At 49.1% G+C, this 22676-nt stretch overlaps 1 protein-coding gene across 12 annotated transcripts in view; it reads left to right on the forward strand.

The window, feature by feature from the left end:
- Positions 1–22676, forward strand: part of robo2 (roundabout, axon guidance receptor, homolog 2 (Drosophila)) — a 1120123-nt gene that overhangs the window by 951946 nt on the left and 145501 nt on the right. For all 12 annotated transcript variants that reach the window (XM_086007303.1, XM_086007302.1, XM_086007300.1 and 9 more), the window contains 3 exons: positions 893–1017; positions 6776–6947; positions 17452–17657. In XM_086007303.1, coding sequence (XP_085863429.1) covers positions 893–1017; positions 6776–6947; positions 17452–17657 — 503 coding nt within the window. The remainder of the gene's footprint in view (positions 1–892; positions 1018–6775; positions 6948–17451; positions 17658–22676) is intronic.

Genomic DNA, 22676 nt, shown 5'->3' on the forward strand with positions numbered 1-22676 from the left:
CAACCCTCGTGTTCTGTTAGTTTAAGTAGGTCCTGTCAGCTACATCCCCAATATTATCATCAACATTGACAGAGCGCACCGAAAAATAAACAAAGGATGTCAAAGCGCATTGTCTGCAATTGTCCATTGCAAACCCCTAGATTAAGGAAGGGGTGGGGAATCAGCCAGGGTTCCTGCTCCTGATCACTGTCCAGTGACCCCTGGGTTAGAGAGTGGGGGAAATCAGCCAGGGTTCCTGCTCCTGATCACTGCCCGCTGACCCCTGGGTTAGACAGAAGGGAAATCAGCCAGGGTTCCTGCTCCTGATCACTGCCCGCTGACCCCTGGGTTAGAGAGAGGGGAAATCAGCCAGGGTTCCTGCTCCTGATCACTGTCCAGTGACCCCTGGGTTAGAGAGAGAGAGGGGAAATTAGCCAGGGTTCCTGCTCCTGATCACTGCCCAGTGACCCCTGGGTTAGAGAGAGGGGAAATCAGCCAGGGTCCCTGCTCCTGATCACTGCCCAGTGATTCTTGTTGCAAATTGTTGGATGTCGGCTGAAGATGGAACTGGCTCCACTGTGGTCTCCCTACTCAATGAGATGGCTCACACATGGTGAACAGCCACTTGGGCAAGGGGCGGGAGTGGGGAGTCTGCTGCACGGACCCCAGGGGAAGCCCATACCCCAATGGGAGTCAACGGAGGGGGGAGAGAGAATCGGAAAAAGGAAAACTGAGCTTAAAATGGCACATAAATAATTTGCGATGAAGAAAGAGTCAAAGTGGGAGAGAGTGGCGTGACCCCGTGAACCGTCTGCTTCCGTTCCTCTTTCCGCGTGTCCATTGTAGAAAGCTGTCACCCAATGCATTCACCCTCTTGTCTGCTCTCTGACATGTCGTCTGGTCGAACGCATAGCTGCCCCCCAGTTTGTCGTGAGGCCGAGGGATCAGATCGTGCCTCAGGGTCGTACAGCCACCTTCCCCTGTGAAACGAAAGGAAATCCTCAGCCTGCGGTCTTCTGGCAGAAAGAGGGAAGCCAGGTGAGTGCCTTTCGACTGTCTGATCCATCAACAACAACTTGCATTTAATGTAACTAGACTGATTCCTGGGATGAGAGGGTTGTCCTATGAGGAGAGATTGAGTAGATTGGGCCGATACTCTCTGGAGTTTAGAAGAATGAGAGGTGATCTCATTGAAACATACAAGATTCTGTGGGGGATTGACAGGGTAGATGCTGAGAGGTTGTTTCCCCTGGCTGGAGAGTCTAGAACCAGGGGGCACAGTCTCAGGATAAGGGGTCGGTCATTTAAGACTGAGATGAGGAGGAATTTCTTCACTCAGAGGGTGGTGAATCTTTGGAATTCTCTGCCCCAGAGGGCTGTGAATGCTGAGTCTTTGAGTATATTCAAGGCTGAGATCGATAGATCTTTGGACTCTAGGGGAATCAAGGGATATGGGGATCGGGCGGGAAAGTGGAGTTGAGGTCGAAGATCAGCCATGATCTTATTGAATGGCGGAGCAGGCTCGAGGGGCCGTATGGCCGACTCCGGCTCCGATTTCCTATGTTCTTATGCAAAACATCCCAGGGCGCTTCACAGGAGCGATTATCAGACAAAATTTGACACCGAGCCACATAAGGAGATATAAGGACCGGTATCAGCACTGAGCGAGTGCTGCACTCTCGGAGGCACCGTCTTTCGGATGTGACGTAAAACCGAGGCTCCATCTGCCCTCTCAGGTGCGTGTAAAAGATCCCACGGCCACTATTTCAAAGAAGAGCAGGGGAGTTCTCCCTGGTGTCCTGGGCCAATATTTATCCCTCAACCAACATCACTAAAAAACAGATTATCTGCTCATTATCAATTCAATTCAATTGATTTTTCAATTCAATTCAATTTTTATTTGTCATATATACAGCAGACGTGTGTACTGCACAGTGAAATGTTGATTTTTACGAGTCCTCCCAACATTGGAATAAATATGGCATAACAATGATAAAATACTAATAGAAATACAGTAATAATAAATAAAACAACAGTAATAAATAATAATAAATTATACGTTCATGAGTCTTATGGCCTGGGGGTAGAAGCTATTTCGAAACCTGCTGGTACGAGACCGTATGCTTTGGTATATCTTACCGGATGGGAGCAGGGCGAAGAGGTTGTGGCTGGGGTGGCTCGCGTCTTTAATGATTCTCAGGGCCTTCCCCTGGCACCTCTCGGGGTAGATATCCTGGACAGCAGGTAGTTTAATTCCTATAGTATGTTGTGCAGCTTTCACCACCATCTGTAGAGCCTTGCGGTCTGTGGCGGTGCAGTTGCCATACCAGGTAGTGATGCAGCTGGACAGGATACTCTCGATGGTGCACCGGTAGAAGTTGGTGAGAATCTGGGGGGCCATTCCAAATTTCTTCAGTCTCCTGAGGAAGAACAGGCGTTGGCATGCCTTCTTGGTTACGACGTCGATGTGATGGGACCACGTTAAGTCCTCCGTAATGAATACACCCAGGAATTTGAAGCTGCTGACCCTCTCCACCTCAGCCCCTTCGATGTAGATTGGGGTGTGTCCCTCCCCCTGCCGCTTCCTGTAGTCCACAATCATCTCCTTTGTTTTGCTGATGTTGAGGGAGAGGTTGTTGTACTTGCACCAAGTATTATCACATTGCTGTTTGTGGGAGCTTGCTGTGCGCAAATTGGCTGCTGCGTTTCCTACATTACAGCAGTGACTACACTTCAAAAAGTACTTCATTGGCTGTAAAGCGCTTTGGGACGTCCTGGCAACAAGGATCCTTCATTCACCCGCAACCCGGTAGAAAGATACGCGCGGAGAGAGTGGGGAAACTCCTGACCACTCTGACAGTTTCAGGGATAAAATACGAACAGGTTTGGATGAGGGAAATATTACTTCACGGAAAGAGGGAAGTAACCAGAGATGGGAATCAGTGAGAAGGTTCTGATTTTAGAACTGGGGAAAATTGCCCTTATTGAAAGGACGAGAAGTGTTTGGGGAAAAAAATCTACTGTGCAATAAAAATGCAGGCCTGATGGTCAGGGTTAAAGCACTGGAGGGCGCTTGGCGTTACTGGTGCACCGACCTGTCCCAAGTGACGTTCATCAGTACAGCTGCTGCTGCTCTTGCCCGGGCTGTGTCTCGAGCAGGCTCCATTGCTCTATCAAGCTTGCATTGGTTCATCTTTAATCAGCCTGTAAGATCAGGACACAAGAGGTTAGCAGGAGATCCCGAAGATTCGTTTTCTGCAACAGAAACCTGAAAAGATTTTTTTTTGCTTGTCTCCTATTTCGAAAAAAATGTCAACCTTGAAGGGTTTCGATCGAGTAGATCGGGAGAAACTGTTTCCACTGGCAGGAGTGTCAGTAACCAGAGCACACAGATTGAAGAGCATTGGCGAAAGAAACAGAGGGGGAGATGAGGAGAATTTATTTTAATGCAGCGAGTTACTTTTGAAGTGTAGTCGCTGTGGTAATGTAGGAAGCACGGCAGCCAATTTGCGCACAGCAAGTTCCCACAAACAGCAATGTGATAAATGACCAGATAATCTGTTTTTTAGTGATGTTGGTTGAGGGATAAATATTGGCCCCAGGACACCGGGGAGAACTCCCCCTGCTCTTCTTCAGAATAGTGGCCGTGGGATCTTTTACATCCACCTGAGAGCACGGACAGGGGCCTCGGTTCAACGTCTCATTTGAAAGACGGCACCTCCGACAGTGCTGCGCTCCTTCAGCTCCAGTCCCTGGGAGTGGGACTTGAACGCATAACCTTCTGACCTACAGGAGAGCGCGCGACCCACTGAGCCATGGCTGACACCATTCTGAAGCCGGTGCATTGGCTCTTATGGTGACACAGCCCTGCGAATGGGGAATAAAGTCACTGGCCGTGAAACGTTCCCTCCCTTCGCTTGCCCTCAACGGCAACAACTTGCATTTATACGGCACCTTTAACGTAGTAAAACATCCCAGGGCGCTTCAGAGGAACGCTCATCAAGCAACATTAGACACCGAGCCACAGCAGACATTAGGACAGGTGAGCAGAAGCGTGCTCAAAGAGGTAGGTTTTCAAGGAGCGCGAGCGAGCGATCTAATTCCGCTAGATATTTCCCTGAGGTGCCGCCGTTGCCCTTTTAAGAACGTCAAGAACTATTTATGCAGCCAGACAGCTTTAATTGCGAGGATATAATCATAATAGATGGAGCGTGGACACTGTTCTCAGGGTAGGCTTGTGACCGGCTAATGGAGGCCAAGCTGATAACTGCACCGCCAAATAATGCAAGGTTAAGCATAATTTGCAGAACCCATAAGAGACATCATTTGTTAGCTGCAACAAGGGCTAATGGCATCATCCTTGAATCTACCAGAGTGGACAATCCATCATTGGCTAATAAAAGTATACACCTCTTAATTAAGCGGTGACATAATTTAAGGGAGTGGAAAAATTGCAGGCTGTCTAATTGAAAAGCGTTAATGTGCCCCCGTGTCCTACTGCACAAGGGGATGAAAGCCTCGGGACATAACAGGGATGGGGAAAGTCAGCCTGGGCCATCGAACCTTATCCGTCTCGGGTGCAGGGTCACGTGCAACCCTGTCCTCAGCCCTGCCAACTCTGGCCCTCAAATCAAATCAAATCAAATCAAATCAAATCAACTTTTATTGTCATTGTTAGTGCACAAGTGCAGTACAACGAAATGTAGGCTTGCGGCTCCCGAGAGTGTACAATTTGGATTAGGACACTTAAACATTTCAACATACATTTGTACATATATATTAGCATAAATATGACCATAATAAAGTGCATCGGCAGATGTGCAGGCTTTAGAGTTTATTTGTGGAGTTCAGTAGGATGACAGCCCTGGGAAAGAAGCTGTTCCTAAATCTGGTCGTACGGGTGCGAATGCATCTGTAGCGTCTTCCAGGTGGTAGGAGGGCGAACAGACTGTGGCTGGGGTGGGTAGGGTCTTTGATGATGGACCGTGCCCTCCGTAGGCAGCGTTTCTGATATATATGTTCTATGGTCGGTAGCCGGGTGCCGGTAATGCGTTGGGCAGTTTTGACTACCCGCTGCAGGGCTTTCCGGTCATGGGAGCTACAGCTGCCGTACCATACCATGATACAGTTTGTCAGGATGCTCTCTATAGTGCAGCGGTAGAAGTTAGAGAGGATCGGGGGTGACAGATTACATCCCTTCAGCCTCCTCAAGAAATATAGGCGCTGCTGGGCCTTCTTCACCAGAGAGGAGGTGTTGAGGGACCAGGAGAGGTCTTCCGTGATGTGGACTCCGAGGGACTTAAAGCTGGCCACCCTTTCCACCTCCGCCCCATTGATGTGGATGGGGGTGTGACTTCCGCCTTTGGACTTCCTGAAGTCCACGATTATTTCCTTTGTTTTCTTGGTGTTAAGGGCCAGGTTGTTGTCGGCGCACCACTTCACGAGATGCTGGACCTCCTCCCTGTAGGCTGACTCATCGTTGTTGGTGATCTGGCCTACTACCGTGGTGTCATCTGCAAACTTGATGATGGTGTTGGAACCATTAACAGCCACACAGTCGTGGGTGAAGAGGGAGTAGAGGAGGGGGCTCAGCACACATCCTTGTGGGGCCCCCGTGTTCAGGGTCGGGGGGGGGAGGTGTGGTTGCCTAATTTGTTAGTTTGGAAGTTTGTTTGTTAGGAAGTCCAGGGTCCAGTTGCAGAGGGAAGTGTTCAGGCCAAGAGTTTGGAGTTTGGTGGCCAGCTTGTTGGGGATTCAGAATTTTAAAATTCTCATCCTCCTGTTCAAATCCCTCCGTGGCCTCGCCCCCGTGGCCTCGCCCCTCCCTATCTCCCGAACCTCCTCCAGCAACCCCCCCCCCCCAAGATATCTGCGCTCCTCCAATTCTGGCCTCTTGCGCATCCTGATTATAATCGCTCCACCATTGGTGGCCGTGCCTTCTGTTGCCGAGGTCCTAAGCTCTGGAATTCCCTCCCTAAACCTCTCCACCTCTCCGCCTCTCTCTCCTCCTTAAGACTCTCCTTAAAACCCACCTCTCTGACCAAGTTTATTGGATGCAAACTTTACATTGAAAGAAAGAACTTGCATTTCTATAGCGCCTTTCACAACCTCAGGACGTCCCAAAGGGCTTTACAGCCAATTAAGTACTTTTTGAAGTGTGGTCACTGTTGTAATGTAGGAAACACGGCAGCCAATTTGCACACAGCAAGCTCCCACAAACAGCAATGTGATAAATGACCAGATAATCTGTTTTAGTGATGTTGGATGAGGGATAAATATTGGCCCCAGGACACCGGGGAGAACTCCCCTGCTCTTCATCTAATAATGTCATGAATCTGTTACGTCCACCTGAGAGAGCAGACGGGGCCTCGGTTTAAGTCTCCTCCGAAAGACGGCACCTCCGACAGTGCAGCGCTCCCTCAGCACTGGCAGTGGGAGTGTCCGCCTAGATTATGGGCTCAAGTCTCTGGAATGGGGCTTAAACCCACAACCCCTCTGAATCAGAGGCGAGAGGGCTGACACCTCATTTGTCTGATCGGTTTTAAAATGCGTGGGTTGTCATGGGCTGTAAAGCGCTTTGGGGCGTCCTGAGGTCGTGAAAGGCGCGGTATCTTTTTCCTGCTCCGTATGGCTCAGTAATTCTCGGGCCGTGAAATATCCGGCTGAGCCACTGTGTCAATCCCATTTTAATCCTTGATTTTAATGTTAAAGGCAGTGTTCCCTCAGTGAGTGTGTGAGCGGCGTCAGAGAGTCACAAATTGGTTTCAATGGATTTACTGTTGCGTTTCCCTTCTAGAATCTACTGTTTCCCAATCAGCCTCCGCAGCCGTCCAGTAGGTTTGCCGTCTCCCCGGGCGGGGACCTCACCATCACCAACATCCAGAGGTCTGACGCCGGCTACTACATCTGCCAGGCCTTGACCGTGGCAGGTAGCATCCTTGCCAAGGCTCAGCTGGAGGTCACGGACGGTAAGTACGAGGGCTTCGAAAGCCAAAACTCAGCCGTAAAGGTCAGACAAAGGGGGCACAGGTTCAAACCGAGAGGGGGAGGGAGGGGGGCAAATTTTGGAACTGATTATCAGGAAGTTCATCACACGAAGAGCGACCGTCACATGGAGTGGACAACAACAACTTGCATTTAGAGAAAGTACGCAGGAGGTTTACCAGGCTGTTACCAGGGATGAGGGACTTCAGCTAGGAGGAGAGGTTGGAAAAGTTCAGACCATTCTCCTTGGAACAGGGAAGGTTAAGAGGTGACCTAATGGAGGTTTTCAAGACGATGAGAGGTTTTGATTGAGTAGAGAGAGAAAAACTATCCCCTCTGGCGAGTGGGTCAATAACCAGAGGTCATAGATTCAAAAATCATTGGCAAAAGATCTCGAGGGGCGATGAGGAGAATGTTTTTCACTCAGAGAGTTGTGGGGATCAGGAACGCTCGACCTGAACAGGTGGAGGAAGCTGATTCCATCAATAATTAAAAGGGAGTTGGACGGGTTCCTGAGGATGAGGAGCTCGCAGGGTTCGGGACAATAACGGGGGTGTGGGACTGAGCACGACTGATCTTTCAAAGAGACAGCACAGGCACGACGGGCCGAATGGTCTCCGCCTGTGCTGTAGTTTCTATGATTCTATTTAGTGCCTTTAATGTAGTAAAAACATCCCAAGGTGCTTCACAGGAGCAATTATCAAACAAAATTTCACACCGAGCCACATAAGGAGATATTAGGACAGGTGACAAGCTTGGTCAAAGAGGTAGGTTTTAAGGAGCGTCTTAAAGGAAGAGAGAGAGGTGGAGAGGCGGAGAGGTTTAGGGAGGGAATTTCAGAGCTTAGGGCCTATGCAGAATGAGCATGTGTGTTTGCATGCATGAGCACACGAACGTGTGTGTGATGACAGAATTGCGGGATTGACAAGAGGCCAGATTTGGAGGAGCACAGAGATCTCAGAGGGTTGTGGGGCTGGAGCAGGTTACAGATAGGGAAGAGCAAGGGCATGGAGGGGTTTCAACAGGAGCGTGAGAATTTTAAAATCGAGGTGTTGGTGGACCGGGAGCCAATGTGGGGGATGATGGGTGAACGGTGCTTGTTAGGAGAGTGGAGGCAACCCTGAGATAATTAAAGAAAAAGTTGGATACTGTGATAATAAAACTGTAGGGTCTTTATGGAGGATGAGTTGTTTTTTATTTGTTTCTGAGATGTGGGCGTTGCTGGCAAGGCCAGCTTTTATTGCCCATCCCTAGTTGCCCTTGAGAAGGAGGTGGTGAGCCGCCTTCTTGAACCGCTGCAGTCCGTGTGGTGAAGGTGCTCCCACAGTGCTGTTAGGGAGGGAGTTCCAGGATTCTGACCCAGCGACGATGAAGGATCGGCGATATATTTCTAAGTCAGGATGGTGTGTGACTTGGAGGGGAACTTGGAGGTGGTGGTGTTCCCATGCGCCTGCTGCCCTCGTCCTTCCAGGTAGAAGAGGTTTCGGGTTTGGGAGGTGCTGCCGAAGAAGCCTTGGCGAGTTGCTGCAGTGCATCTTGTAGATGGTACACACTGCAGCCACGGTGCGCCGGTGGTGGAGGGAGTGAATGTTTAAGGTGGTGGATGGGGTGCCAATCAAGCTGAATGGCCTTCGGCATCTATCGTGATCTGACAAGGATTGGTCACAGTGTGTGAGAAGGCGCTATGAAGGTAAAGGACTGAGGCGGGGGCGGGGGAGGTTTTTTTCCTGATCTCTGCTGTATTGTAAACATTCGCTGTTTCTGGCGAAATCGTAAATGAATCGTAAAAGGGAGGAACTCGCCAACTCCAGAAAATTGAGGATCGAGTAAAGACCAGAGAATTTTTTTTAAATTCATTCGCGGGATGTAGGCGTCGCTGACAAGGCCGGCATTTATTGCCCATCCCCCAGTCGCCCCTGAGAAGGTGGTGGTGAGCCGCAGTCCGTGAGGTGAAGGCGCTCCCTCCCACAGTGCTGCGAATGGTGCACACTGCAGCCACGGTGTCTGGGACAGCGACTTATAGAGAAGTGTACAGGTGGTAAACGGTATGGATAAGGTAAAGCTGGGGCACAACTTAAAGGTAAGCCAGGGCACGAGGGCAAGACGGTGTTGGGCCAGGCGGTCGAGATGAACGATTGGGACTGATATCAGGAAACACTCCAAGCCCTACTTTCCCCATCTCCAACATTCTTATAACTAACAAGATGTTCAAACAAGGACCCGATCATTTTTTATTGCACCTATGACCTTCCTCCCATTGGTTGCTCACAGCTGTTGCCCAGGAGATTAACCTTTCAATCTTGGAGACTCCAGGCCAATCCTGAAGGGGTGGTGACCCTATGGGAATGGTGACATAGTGGTTCTGTTACTGGACTAGTAATCCAGAGGCCTGAACTAATGATTCGGTAACACGTGAATTCAAATCCCACCCTGGCAGTTGGGAAATTTAAATTCAGTTAAATAAATCTGGAACAAAAAGCTAGTAATGGTAACTATTGGATTGTTGTTAAAACCCATCTGGTTCACTGATGCCTTTCAGGGAAGGAAATCTGCTGTCCATACCCGGTCTGGCCTATATGTGATTCCAGACCCACAGCAATGTGGTTGACTCTTAATCCTTCCTCTGAAATGGCCGAGCAAGATACTCAGTTATAATAAGCTGCTACAAAGAACAGCGGGTCAAGAAGGTGGCTCACCACCGCCTTCTCAAGGGCGATTAGGGATGGGCAATAAATGCTGGCCTTGCCAGCGACGCCCACATCCCATGAAGGAATACATTTTTTTAAAAATTAGTGGGCTGTAAGGCCGACAAAAAAAAATTACTTGATAGAAGATTGTGAGATGAGCACCTCAGCGCGGCAAATGGCAAGATATTAAAAGGACAAAAGAATGTGCAAGCGAAGAGACTGAAAGGACATGGGAGAGGCCTGAACAAACAACTGTTGTACACAGGTGCAAGCATGTGTACACTGGAATACATAAAGGATGTGTGACCGCAGATGTGACTGAAGCTGTTTACTTTGGGGAAGGGAGATGGGTTCCATACAACCTGCAGCAATAGACAAACAATGTCTGCTGTGTTTTAACCTTAACATTAGAGCCAGGCCGTTCAGGGGTGATGTCAGGAAGCACTTCTTCACACAAAGGGTGGTGGAAATCTGAAACACTCTCCACCCGAAAAAGCTGTTGAGGCTGGGGGTCTAATGAAAATGTCAAAACCGAGATTGATAGATTTTTGTTAGGTAAGGATATTCAGGGATACGGAACCAAGGCGGGTCGATGGATTTAAGTTTAAAAATCAACCATGCCCTACAACAGCAACAACAACTTGTATTTATATAGTGCCTTTAACGTAGTAAAACGTCCCAAGGCGCTTCACAGGAGCGATTATCAGACAAAAAGTGACACCGAGCCACATATTAGGCCAGGTGACCAAAGGTTTGGTCAAAGAGGCAGGTTGTAAGGAGCGTCTTAAAGGAGGAGAGAGAGTTGGAGAGGCGGAGAGGTTTCTGGCTAATATTTATGCCTCAACCTAATAAAAACAGACTATCTGGTGATTTATCACCTTGCTGCTGGTGGGAGCTTGCTGTGCGCAGATGTGGCTGCCGCGTTTCCCAACTTTGCGACGGTGAGCGCGCTTCGTTGGCTGTGAAGGGCTTCGGGAGGCCCTGAGGCTGTGAAAGGTGCTGGAGAAATGCCAGTCCTTATTCTTATCTTCTGAAATAAGAGTGGGGTGGAGGGGGGTTTGACAGGCTCAGATGCAAGTTAATCTCCCTCGCAGTTTATAATCTTGGTTCCCGATGGCCTTTTTTATCCTATTAGCCGTGGCTAATGGCTTGCTTCAGAGGAGGAAGTAGGTGCGGAGTAAACCCAGTCATTAAGACATTCTTAGCTGGGGATTTGATCGGCGCGCTGTCTCCTTGCTTTTTGATCTAAGTGCTTACAAGTGCTGCTTGACTAGATGGGCTTACAGTGCTTGGGAATCATACACACCGGGATTACCTGACGAGCGGACTGCTTTCAACCAGCGCACAAGTCTTTACCTGTAACACTGCTTTTCATCTTTTCTGCAGACGGAGGCACTTAAACTTCAGGTTTATTTGGGGTTCGGTGGGGCGGTGTGTGGCGGGCGGGTTTGGATTGAACATGCCGGCTGGGTCTATCCCTGCTCCGACCCCTGTCCCCCCCACCTAATCCCCTCACCCCGAGAGGCTCAGCTAGTTAAGAAAGGAGTCGCTGAAAAAAAGAAAGACTTGCATTTCTACCGGGCCTTTCACAGCCGCCGGACGTCCTCAAAGTGCTTCACAGGCCGTGAAGTGCTTTTGAAGTGCTGAGTGGCGCAGGCCAGGTAGATCCCAGGTTAGCTGACCCGGGGCCTGGGTAACAGAGTGGGTGGGTGGGGTCCACGATTCGCTGCTGCTCTCCCTGGGGCTCAGAGGCAGCGCATCAGGTGGAATTCCCACTCCTTATTGTTCCCAATTCTTACTGGAAAATGTGAACATACGAACAATGATGGACAAGAAAAGACCCTCAGGACCAACCATCCTGTCCCATAAAAAGTGTGTGAGTGAGTGTGAGTGTGTGTGTCAGTGTGAGTGAGTGTGTGTGTGTGTGTGTGTGTGTGTGTGAGTGTGAGTGAGTGTGTGTGTGAGTGAGTGTGTGTGTGTGTGTGCGTGTGAGTGAGTGTGTGAGTGTGTGCGTGTGAGTGCATGTGAGTGAGTGTGTGTGAGTGTGTGTATGAGTGTGTGTGAGTGAGTGTGTGTGTGCGAGTGTGTGTGTGTGTGCGTGTGTGTGTGCGTGTGAGTGTGTGCGTGTGAGTGCATGTGAGTGAGTGTGTGTGAGTGTGTGTATGAGTGTGTGTGAGTGAGTGTGTGTGTGCGAGTGTGTGTGTGTGTGCGTGTGTGTGTGCGTGTGAGTGTGAGTGTGTGTGAGTGTGAGTGTGTGTGAGTGTGTGTGAGTGTGTGTGTGTGTGTGTGTGTGTGTGTGTGTGTGTGTGAATGTGTGTGTGTGTGTGAGTTTGTGTGAGTGTGAGTGTGTGTGTGTGAGTGTGTGTGCATGACCTTTGTCTTACGGATGTTTAGTGTAAGGCCCATGCTCTTGTACGCTTCGGTGAAGGTGTTGACGATGGTTTGGAGTTCGACCTCCGAGTGAGCGCAGACGCAAGCGTCGTCTGCATACTGTAATTCGACGACAGAGGATGGGACGACCTTGGATTTGGACTGGAGGTGACGGAGGTTGAACAGTTTCCCGTTTGTTCTGTAGATTAGCTCCACTCCAGTGGGGAGCTTACTGAGGGTGAGATGGAGCATTGCCGCAAGGAAGATCGAGAAGAGCGTTGGTGCGATGACACAGCCTTGCTTGACCCTGGTTTGTACGTGAATTGGGTCTGTGGTGGAACTATTGGTCAGGATCACGGCTTGCATGTCATCGTGAAGCAGGCGGAGGATGGTGACAAACTTTTGAGGGCACCCGAATTTGAGGAGGACACTCCATAATCCCTCACAGTTGACAGTGTCGAAGGCCTTTGTGAGATCAAAGAAGGCCATGTACAGCGGTTGGTGCTCTACCAACCTGCCCCCGCCACACAGTACTGCCCCCCATTATCAAAATCCATGACAAGGCCTTGGACAACATGGACCACTTTCCATACCTCGGGAGCCTACTGTCAACAAGGGCAGACGTCGACAACGAAGTCCAACACCATCTTCAGTGTGCCAGTGCAGCCTTCGGTCGCCTGAGGAAGAGAGTGTTTGAAGACCAGGACCTCAAACCCGGCACTAAGCTCATGGTCTACAGAGCAGCAGTGATACCCGCCCTGCTGTATGCCTCAGAGACATGGACCATGTACAGCAGGCACCTCAAAGCACTGGAGAGGTAGCACCAATGCTGCCTCCGCAAGATCCTGCAAATCCATTGGCAGGATAGGCGCACCAACGTCAGTGTTCTTGCTCAGGCCAACATCCCCAGCATCGAAGCTTTGACCACGCTCAATCAGCTCCGATGGACGGGTCACATTGTCCGCATGCCCGATACGAGACTCCCAAAACAAGCGCACTACTCGGAGCTCCGGCACGGCAAGAGAGCCCCAGGTGGGCAGAGGAAACGCTTCAAGGACACCCTCAAAACCTCCTTGAAAAGGTGCAACATCCCCACCGACACCTGGGAATCCCTGGCCCAAGACCGCACAAAGTGGAGGAGAAGCATCCGGGAAGGCGCCAAACACCTCGAGTCTCTTCGCCGGGAGCAAGCGGAAATCAAGCGCAGGCAGCACAAGGAGCGCACGTCAACCCAAGCACCCCACCCACCCGCCCCTTCAACCACCGTCTGCCCCACCTGTGACAGAGACTGTAGGTCCCGCATTGGACTCATCAGTCACCTGAGAACTCATTTTTAGTGTGGAAGCAAGTCCTCCTCGGTTCCGAGGGACTGCCTAAGAAGAAGAAGAGAAGTGTGCATGAGTGTGTGTGTCTGTGTGAGTGTGAGTGTGTGCGTGCGAGTGTGAGTGTGATGCCTCCTCTCCCCCTGTCCCTACCCAGTTGAACACATTTCCGACCCTCACTGTTCAGGATTCAGTCGAGTGAGATGCGCAAGGCCTCCTGTGCTAGTGTATACGTATCCCGCCTGTCAGCTTAATCAGTGGGGCAATGCAGTGGCTCTCTCTCATGTATATATATATATAATATAATGTGTGTGTGTGTGTCTGTGTCTGTGTGTGTGTAGTGGGGTGCGATGCTGATAGCCTGCTCTGTAGGCCTCAGAGGACTCCTTGGCTTGACAACGAAAAGTTTACACGATGTGTCAGATGATAAGCAATCAGGGTTTACGAGGAAAGAAATCCGTCAAAAAATGGCAGGTGGAAATTGCTCGAACATGGGCTGTACCTTTTTTGTGTGTGAGGTGAATTCAGTGGGCAAACACCGCTCCCCCCGCCCTCCACACACACTCTTGTTTTTTTTTAAAAAAAGGCCTCCTTCAAGTTTTATGACAGGAATGAGATTTGTTTTCTTCACCCGATTTCTCCCTTCAATTGTTTATTTTTGAAGGTGATGGAAACAGGTTCCCAGGAAGGATTTGTCGACTAACCTCCAGGCTGTGACCTCCGCCAGTTGACAAAGTGATGCATTTTCATCCGATTCGAATTTACATCTAGATTAAAAGGTCATTTGGAATGAACAGCGAGGCAGTATTTTTTAATATCTGTCCACAGTGCTGTGTGATTCACAGCGCCGGCCGTGAATGGAATAAATAGGAGAGAGAGAGAGAGACAAATATTGGATGAGAGGACAGAGCACTCTTAATAGTCACACCTGCTGACAGTTTAGTGATGGACTGAGGGGAACCTGCAAAGTCCTAGTGTTGGTAATGAGAAAATTCCTGTCTCTTATGTTCAAGGACTCGTTCTCGGCCTCTGTCTGTTCCATTGTTACAAGACTCCCTTCAATTATCCCATTTACCTCTGTGTCTGCATTGATAAAGGCCTTCAAACTGGCAATGAGAGATCATATTCACCTCATTTTCTCTTGTCAACCGCAGTAATATCTTGCACTACAAAGCCTTAGGCCTTCACCTCGAATTCTTGACAAGTACAATTGTGGTACGATTTTTTTTTTGTATGTGTGTGTGAAGAATTTTTAAATTACACAATGGCATTGTTTAGAGAGCCCAAGCCTTGGATTATAAATCACTAGTTCGGCCCCAGCTGGAGTATTGTGTCCAATTCTGGGCACCGCACTTTTCGAAAGGATGTCAAGGCCTTGGAGAGGGTTGCAGAGGAGCTTTACCAGGGATGAGGGACTTCAGTCCTGTGGAGGGACGAGAGAAACTGGGGTTGTTCTCCTGAGAGCAGAGAGGGTTAAGGGGAGGTTTAATAGAGGCGCTCAAAATTATGTAAAGGTTTTGAACGAGTAGATAGGGAGAAACTGTTTCCTCTGGCAAGTGGGTCAGTAACAAGAGGTCAAAGATTTTAAAATAATTGGCTAAAGAACCAGAGGGGAAAGGAGGAAAAATTTCTTCTCACAGAAGGTTGTTAAGACTTGGAACCAGATTCCACGGGAACTTCCAAAAGGCAACTGGACACTTGCTTGAAGAGAACTGATCTGCAGGGCTGTGGGGAAAGAGCAGAGGGAGCGGGACTAAATTGGAGAGCTCTTTCAAAGAGCCGGCACAAGCACGACGGGCCGAATGGCCTCCTTCTGTGTTGTAAGATTCGATGATTCTAATTCCATCCTCGCGGCATCCGCCTTCCGATCGGCCAATTGGAAAGCGAGAAAACTCTTCATTAACCGATTGGATGATTCTCGCCTGTCAGTCAAACAGCCTTTTCTTCCCCATCTCCCAATATTTTTATAATTAGTAAACAAAATTGTTCACAGGAAATGAAAAAAATGCACACCATTTTGTTTAACCCCCCCGCCCCCCCTCCCCAATGATTGTTTTTCCCCCAGGTTTTGCTCCCAGCCGTGTCCTGGAGATCAATTCCTGGAGACTTGGCAACCCTAGGGAGGGGGCCGTCACATAACAGCAACCAGAAGAGGGAATCCTGGTTCATTTATTCCCCCTTTTGCCGCCCCCTCCACCCCTCGGATTCTGGAACATGCCATAATCCCGCTTCATTCAACAGACCCGTCGGTGTATTTATTTAGATTATGTACTTTCTACTGTACTTCCATTAATAACAACTCTGATGTAAATGGTGAATGTTTCTGGGAAAGGGATGGCAAGCGGGCAGCTTCACTAGTTCAACATTCGGCCGATCGTGCCTGTGCCGGCTCTTGAACGAGCTCTCCAATCAGTCCCCCTCCCCCCGCCCCCCCCCCCCGCTCTTTCCCCACAGCCCTGCAATTTTTTTTCCTTTTCAAATATTTATCCAACTCCCTTCTGAAAAATACTATTGAATCTGCTTCCACCGCCCTTTCAGGCAGCGCATTCCAGATCACAACAACTCTTACAGGGGTGAGACGGTTCAATAGGGACCTAATCGCTAAATTCAGAATTAGGGAAAGGTAAATAGTGAAAGGTTGTTTCTACTGGTCAGTGAATCAGTCGGTAACAAAGGGTATTACACAGAAATGGAGCAGAATGGGCATAAATACAAAGGGAGAGAGAGCGAATGAAAGAGGGAGAGAGAATGAGAGAGAGGAGGAGAGAGAATGAGAGGAGGAGAGAGAAAATGAGAGAGAGAAAATGAGGGAGAGAGAATGAGAGAGAGAGAGAAAATGAGAGAGGGAGAGAGAATGAATGAGAGAGAGAGGGGGAGCGGGGAGAGAGAGAATTAAAGGGGGAGAGAGATTTGAGAGATGCAGGAGAAACCTCTTCACACACAGAGTTGTGAGACTGGGATTCACTCCCAGGATTAGTGGTTGTGGCAGAAACTGTGTCCACATTCGAGATTAGATTGGAGAGGGGCATGAAGGAAGAGGAGTTGAAGAGATTATGGAATAAGGTGGGTAAATGTGGCTGGGACCATATTTTCGTGTGGAGGGGAAACAACACAGACTGGTTTGGCTGACCGGCCTGTTTCTTTGGGAAATATATATTTCTATATATATAGAAAACAAGTTATGTTACAAAAGCAAAACACTGCGGATGCTGGGAATCTGAAATAAAAACAGAAAACGCTGGAAATACTCAGCAGGTCAGGCAGCATCTGTGGAGAGAGAGAAACAGAGTTAACGTTTCAGGTCTGTGACCCTTCGTCAGAACTGGGAATAGTTAAAGATGTAACAGATTTTAAGCAAGTGCAGGGGCTGGGAAAGGGGGAAAGGGGAGGAAAGAACAAAAGGGAAGGTCTGTGTTGAAGGAATGAGAGATTAAATGACAAAAATTCTTTCTCTCATTAAATGACAATATTTTAAACCTGTATCAAACCTTGGTTAGATCACACTTGGAGTACCACACAGTTCTAGTCTGTACAAAAAGGACATACAGGCACTGGAGAAGGTGCAAAAAAAGGATTTACAATGATGATACCAGAACTGAGAGGTTGTACCTATCAGGAAAGACTCAACAGGCTGAGGGGTGACCTGATCGAGGTCTTTAAGATTATGAAGGGTTCGATAGGGTAGACGTAGAGAAGATGTTTCCACTTGTGGGGGAGACCAGAACTAGGGGCCATAAATATAAGATAGTCACTAATAAATCCAATAGGGAATTCAGGAGAAACTTCTTTACCCAGAGAGTGGTGAGAATGTGGAACTCGCTGCCACAGGGAGTGGTTGAGGTGAATAGTATCGATGCATTTAAGAGGGAAGCTGGATAAACACATGAGGGAGAAAGGAATAGAAGGATATGGTGATAGGGTGAGATCTTCTCCTTATCGTATGGAGCACAAGCACCAGAATAGACCAGTTGGGCCGGATGACCTGTTTCTGAGCTGTGGATTCAGTGTAATTGTGGAATCTCACTTACTGCTGAAGTTTCTGCTGCTTGAGGCTGGATGAAGAAAACTCCTGACCTTCTGTTTTTTTTCTTGACTCCGTTTCTCAACAGTTCTGACAGACCGGCCTCCTCCCATCATCCGCCAGGGCCCAGCCAATCAGACTCTGGGCGTGGACGGGACCACCTTGCTGAAATGCCAGGCCACCGGAGACCCCATCCCCACCATCAGCTGGCTGAAGGACGGGGTCAGTCTCCTGGGAAAAGACCCCCGAATGTCGCTGCAGGAATTGGGGAGCCTGCAAATTAAAAGCTTGCGGGTAGGTGCTCGCAGCGAGCAAAGCTTCACGCGGCCTGTCTCCGTTGATTCACTCACTAGAAACTCATATGGTGGTGCAGTGGTTTATGTTACTGGACTAGTGATTTCGAAGTCCTGGCTTAGTCGTGAGTTTAAATCCCACCATGGGCTGACTGAGAATTTTTATTCAACTTAAATAAAAAGCTGGTATCAGTAAAAGTGGCCACGAAGCTGTTGGATTGTTGAAAAATCCCAACTGGTTCACCAATGTCCTTTTACATAAAAACATAAGCAATAGGAGCAGGAGTCGGCCATACGGCCCCTCGAGCCTGCTCCGCCATTCAATACGATCATGGCTGATCTTCGACCTCATCTCCACTTTCCTGCCCGATCCCCACATCCCTCGATTCCCTTAATATTCAAAAAATATCAACTCTGTCTTGAATATACTCAACGACTGAGCCTCCACAGGGAAGGAAACCTGCCGTCCTTACCCGGTCTGGGTCTATATGAGACACCAGTCCCACACCCAATGTGGTTGACTCTTAACTGTGCTCCGAAGTGGTCCAGCAAGACACTCAGTGTATCCAGGGAAACCAGAGATGGGCAATAAATGTCGGCCTTTCCAGTGAGGCCAGACCCCGAGACTGAACCCCTCACTGTAACTCTGATATAACCCACACCCCTCACTGGAACTCTGATATACCCCGCACCCCTCTCTGTAACTCTGATATACCCCACACCCCTCACTGTAACTCTGATATACCCCGCACCCCTCACTATAACACCGATATACCCCACACCCCTCACTGTAACTCTGATATACCCCACACCCCTCACAGTAACACTGATATACCCCTCACCCCTCACTATAACACCGATATACCCCGCACCCCTCACTGTAACACTCTGATATACCCCACAGCCCTCACAGTAACACTGATATACCCCGCACCCCTCACTGTAACACTGATATACCCCACACCCCTCACTGTAACACCGATATACCCCACACCCCTCACTGTAACACTGATAGACCCCACACCACTCACTGTAACACTCTGATATACCCCACACCCCTCACAGTAACACTGATATACCCCGCACCCCTCACAGTAACACTGATATACCCCTCACCCCTCACTATAACACCGATATACCCCGCACCCCTCACTGTAACACTGATATACCCCACACCCCTCACAGTAACACTCTGATATACCCCACAGCCCTCACAGTAACACTGATATACCCCGCACCCCTCACTATAACACCGATATACCCCGCACCCCTCACTATAACACCGATATACCCCACACCCCTCACTGTAACACTCTGATATACCCCACAGCCCTCACAGTAACACTGATATACCCCTCACCCCTCACTATAACACCGATATACCCCGCACCCCTCACTGTAACACTCTGATATACCCCACAGCCCTCACAGTAACACTGATATACCCCGCACCCCTCACTATAACACCGATATACCCCGCACCCCTCACTATAACACCGATATACCCCACACCCCTCACTGTAACACTGATAGACCCCACACCACTCACTGTAACAGTCTGATATACCCCACACCCCTCACTGTAACACTGATAGACCCCACACCCCTCACTGTAACACTCTGATATAACCCACACCCCTCACTGTAACACTGATATACCCCACACCCCTCACTGTAACACCGATATACCCCACACCCCTCACTGTAACATCGATATACCCCACACACCCTCACTGTAACACCGATATACCCCACACCCCTCACTGTCACACTGATATACCCCACACCCCTCACTGTAACTCGGATATACCCCACACACCTCACTGTAACACTGATATACCCCACACCCCTCACTGTAATTCGGATATACCCCACACCCCTCACAGTAACTCGGATATACCCCACACCCTTCACAGTAACTCTGATATACCCCACACCTCTCACAGTAACTCTGATATACCCCACACCCCTCACAGTAACACTGATATACCCCACACCCCTCACTGTAACACTCTGATATACCCCACACCCCTCTCTGTAACACTGATATAATCCACACCCCTCGCTGTAACACTGATATACCCCACACCCCTCACTGTAACACTCAGATATACCCCGCACCCCTCACTGTAACACTGATATAATCCACACCCCTCACTGTAACACTCTGATATACCCCACACCCCTCACTGTAACACTCTGATATACCCCGTACCCATCACTGTAACTCTGATATACCCCACACCCCTCACAGTAACACTGATATACCCCACACCAATCACAGTAACACTGATATACCCCACACCCCTCACTGTAACTCTGATACACCCCAAACCCCTCACTGTAACACTCCGATATACCCCACACCCCTCACTGTAACACTTTGATATACCCCACACCCCACACTGTAACTCTCTCTGATATACCCCGCACCCCTCACTGTAACACACTGATATAACCAACACCCCTCACTGTAACACTCTGCTATACCCACACCCCTCACTGTAACACTCTGATATGACCCACACCCCTCACTGTAACACTCTGATTTACCCCACACCCCTCACTGTAACACGCTGATATACCCCACACCCCTCACTGTAACAGTATCTGATATACCCCACATCCCTCACTGTAACACTCTGATATACCCCACACCCCTCACTGTAACACTCTGATGTACCCCACACCCCTCACTGTAACAGTATCTGATATACCCCACACCCCTCACTGTAACACTCTGATATACCCCACACCCCTCACTGTAACACTGATATACCCCACACCCCTCACTGTAACACTGATATACCCCACACCCCTCACTGTAACACTCTGATATACCCCACACCCCTCACTGTAACACTGATATACCCCACACCCCTCACTGTAACACTCTGATATACCCCACACCCCTCACTGTAACACTCTGATATACCCCACACCCCTCACTGTAACACTCTGATATACCCCACACCCCTCACTGTAACACTCTGATATACCCCACACCCCTCACTGTAACACTCTGATATACCCCACACCCCTCACTGTAACACTCTGATATACCCCACACCCCTCACTGTAACACTCTGATATACCCCACACCCCTCACTGTAACACTCTGATATACCCCACACCCCTCACTGTAACACTGATATACCCCACACCCCTCACTGTAACACTGATATACCCCACACCCCTCACTGTAACACTGATATACCCCACACCCCTCACTGTAACACTCTGATATACCCCACACCCCTCACTGTAACACTCTGATATACCCCACACCCCTCACTGTAACACACTGATATACCCCACACCCCTCACTGTAACACTCTGATATACCCCTCACCCCTCACTGTAACACTCTGATATACCCCACACCCCTCACTGTAACACTGATATACCCCACACCCCTCACTGTAACACTGATATACCCCACATCCCTCACTGTAACACTCTGATATACCCCACACCCCTCACTGTAACACTCTGATATACCCCACACCCCTCACTGTAACACTCTGATATACCCCACACCCCTCACTGTAACACACTGATATACCCCACACCCCTCACTGTAACACTCTGATATACCCCACACCCCTCACTGTAACACTGATATACCCCACATCCCTCACTGTAACACTCTGATATACCCCACACCGCTCACTGTAACACTGATATACCCCACACCCCTCACTGTAACACTCTGATATACCCCACACCCCTCACTGTAACACTGATATACCCCACACCCCTCACTGTAACACTGATATACCCCACATCCCTCACTGTAACACTGATATACCCCACACCCCTCACTGTAACACTGATATACCCCACACCCCTCACTGTAACACTGATATACCCCACACCCCCTCACTGTAACACTCTGATATACCCCACACCCCTCACTGTAACACTGATATACCCCACACCCCTCACTGCAACACTCTGATATACCCCACACCCCTCACTTTAACACACCAATATACCCCACACCCCTCACTGTAACACACTGATATACCCCACACCCCTCACTTTAACACACCAATATACCCCACACCCTTTACTGTAACATAGTTTCAGGATAAGGGGTCGCCCATTTAAGAGGGAGATGAGGAGGAATTTCTTCTCTCAGAGGGTCGTGAATCTTTGGAATTCTTTACCCCAGAGAGCTGTGGAGGCGGAGTCATTGAATATATTTAAGGCGGAGATAGACAGATTTTTGAACGATAAGGGAGTCAAGGGTTATGGGGAGCGGGCAGGGAAGTGGAGTTGAGGCCAAGATCAGATCAGCCATGATCTTATTGAATGGCAGAGCAGGCTCGAGGGGCCAAATGGCCGACTCCTGCTCCTACGTCTTATGTTCTTACGTAACACTCTGATATACTCCACACCCCTCACTTTAACATTCTTATACCCCACACACCTCACTGTATCACTCTAAGACAAACCCCTCACTTTAATACTCCAATATATTCCACCCCCTTACTGTAACACTCTGATAAATCCTACACCTCTCACTATAACACACCGTTCGGAGAGGGTAGAGAGGAGGTTCCCCAGGATGGTACCAGGGATGAGGGAGTTCTGTTATGTGGAGAGACTGGAGAAGCTGGGATTGTTCGCCTTAGAGTAGAGGAGGTTAAGAGGAAATTTAATAGAGGTGTTCAAAATCATGAGGGGTTTCGATAGAGCAAGTCGGGAGAAATTACTTCCTCCGGCAAGTGGGTCGATAACCAGAGGTCATAGATTTAAAATAATTTGCAAAAGAACTAGAGGGGATATAAGGAGAAATTTCCTCACATAGAGGGTTGTTAAGATCTGGAATGTAACTTTCAAAAGGTGATTGGACACGTGCTTGAAGAGGACTAATATGCAGGGCTATGGGGAAAGAGCAGGGGGAGCGGGTCTAATTGGAGAGTTCTTTCAAAGAGCCGGCACAGGCACGATGGGCCAAATGGCCTCTTTCTGTGCTGTAAGATTCGATGATTCTACAATTCTATTTTATATC

Source organism: Somniosus microcephalus, chromosome 14, assembly GCF_052327205.1.
Source record: "Somniosus microcephalus isolate GS21.2 chromosome 14, FLI_Smic_1.0, whole genome shotgun sequence".
Lineage (NCBI taxonomy): Eukaryota > Metazoa > Chordata > Chondrichthyes > Squaliformes > Somniosidae > Somniosus > Somniosus microcephalus.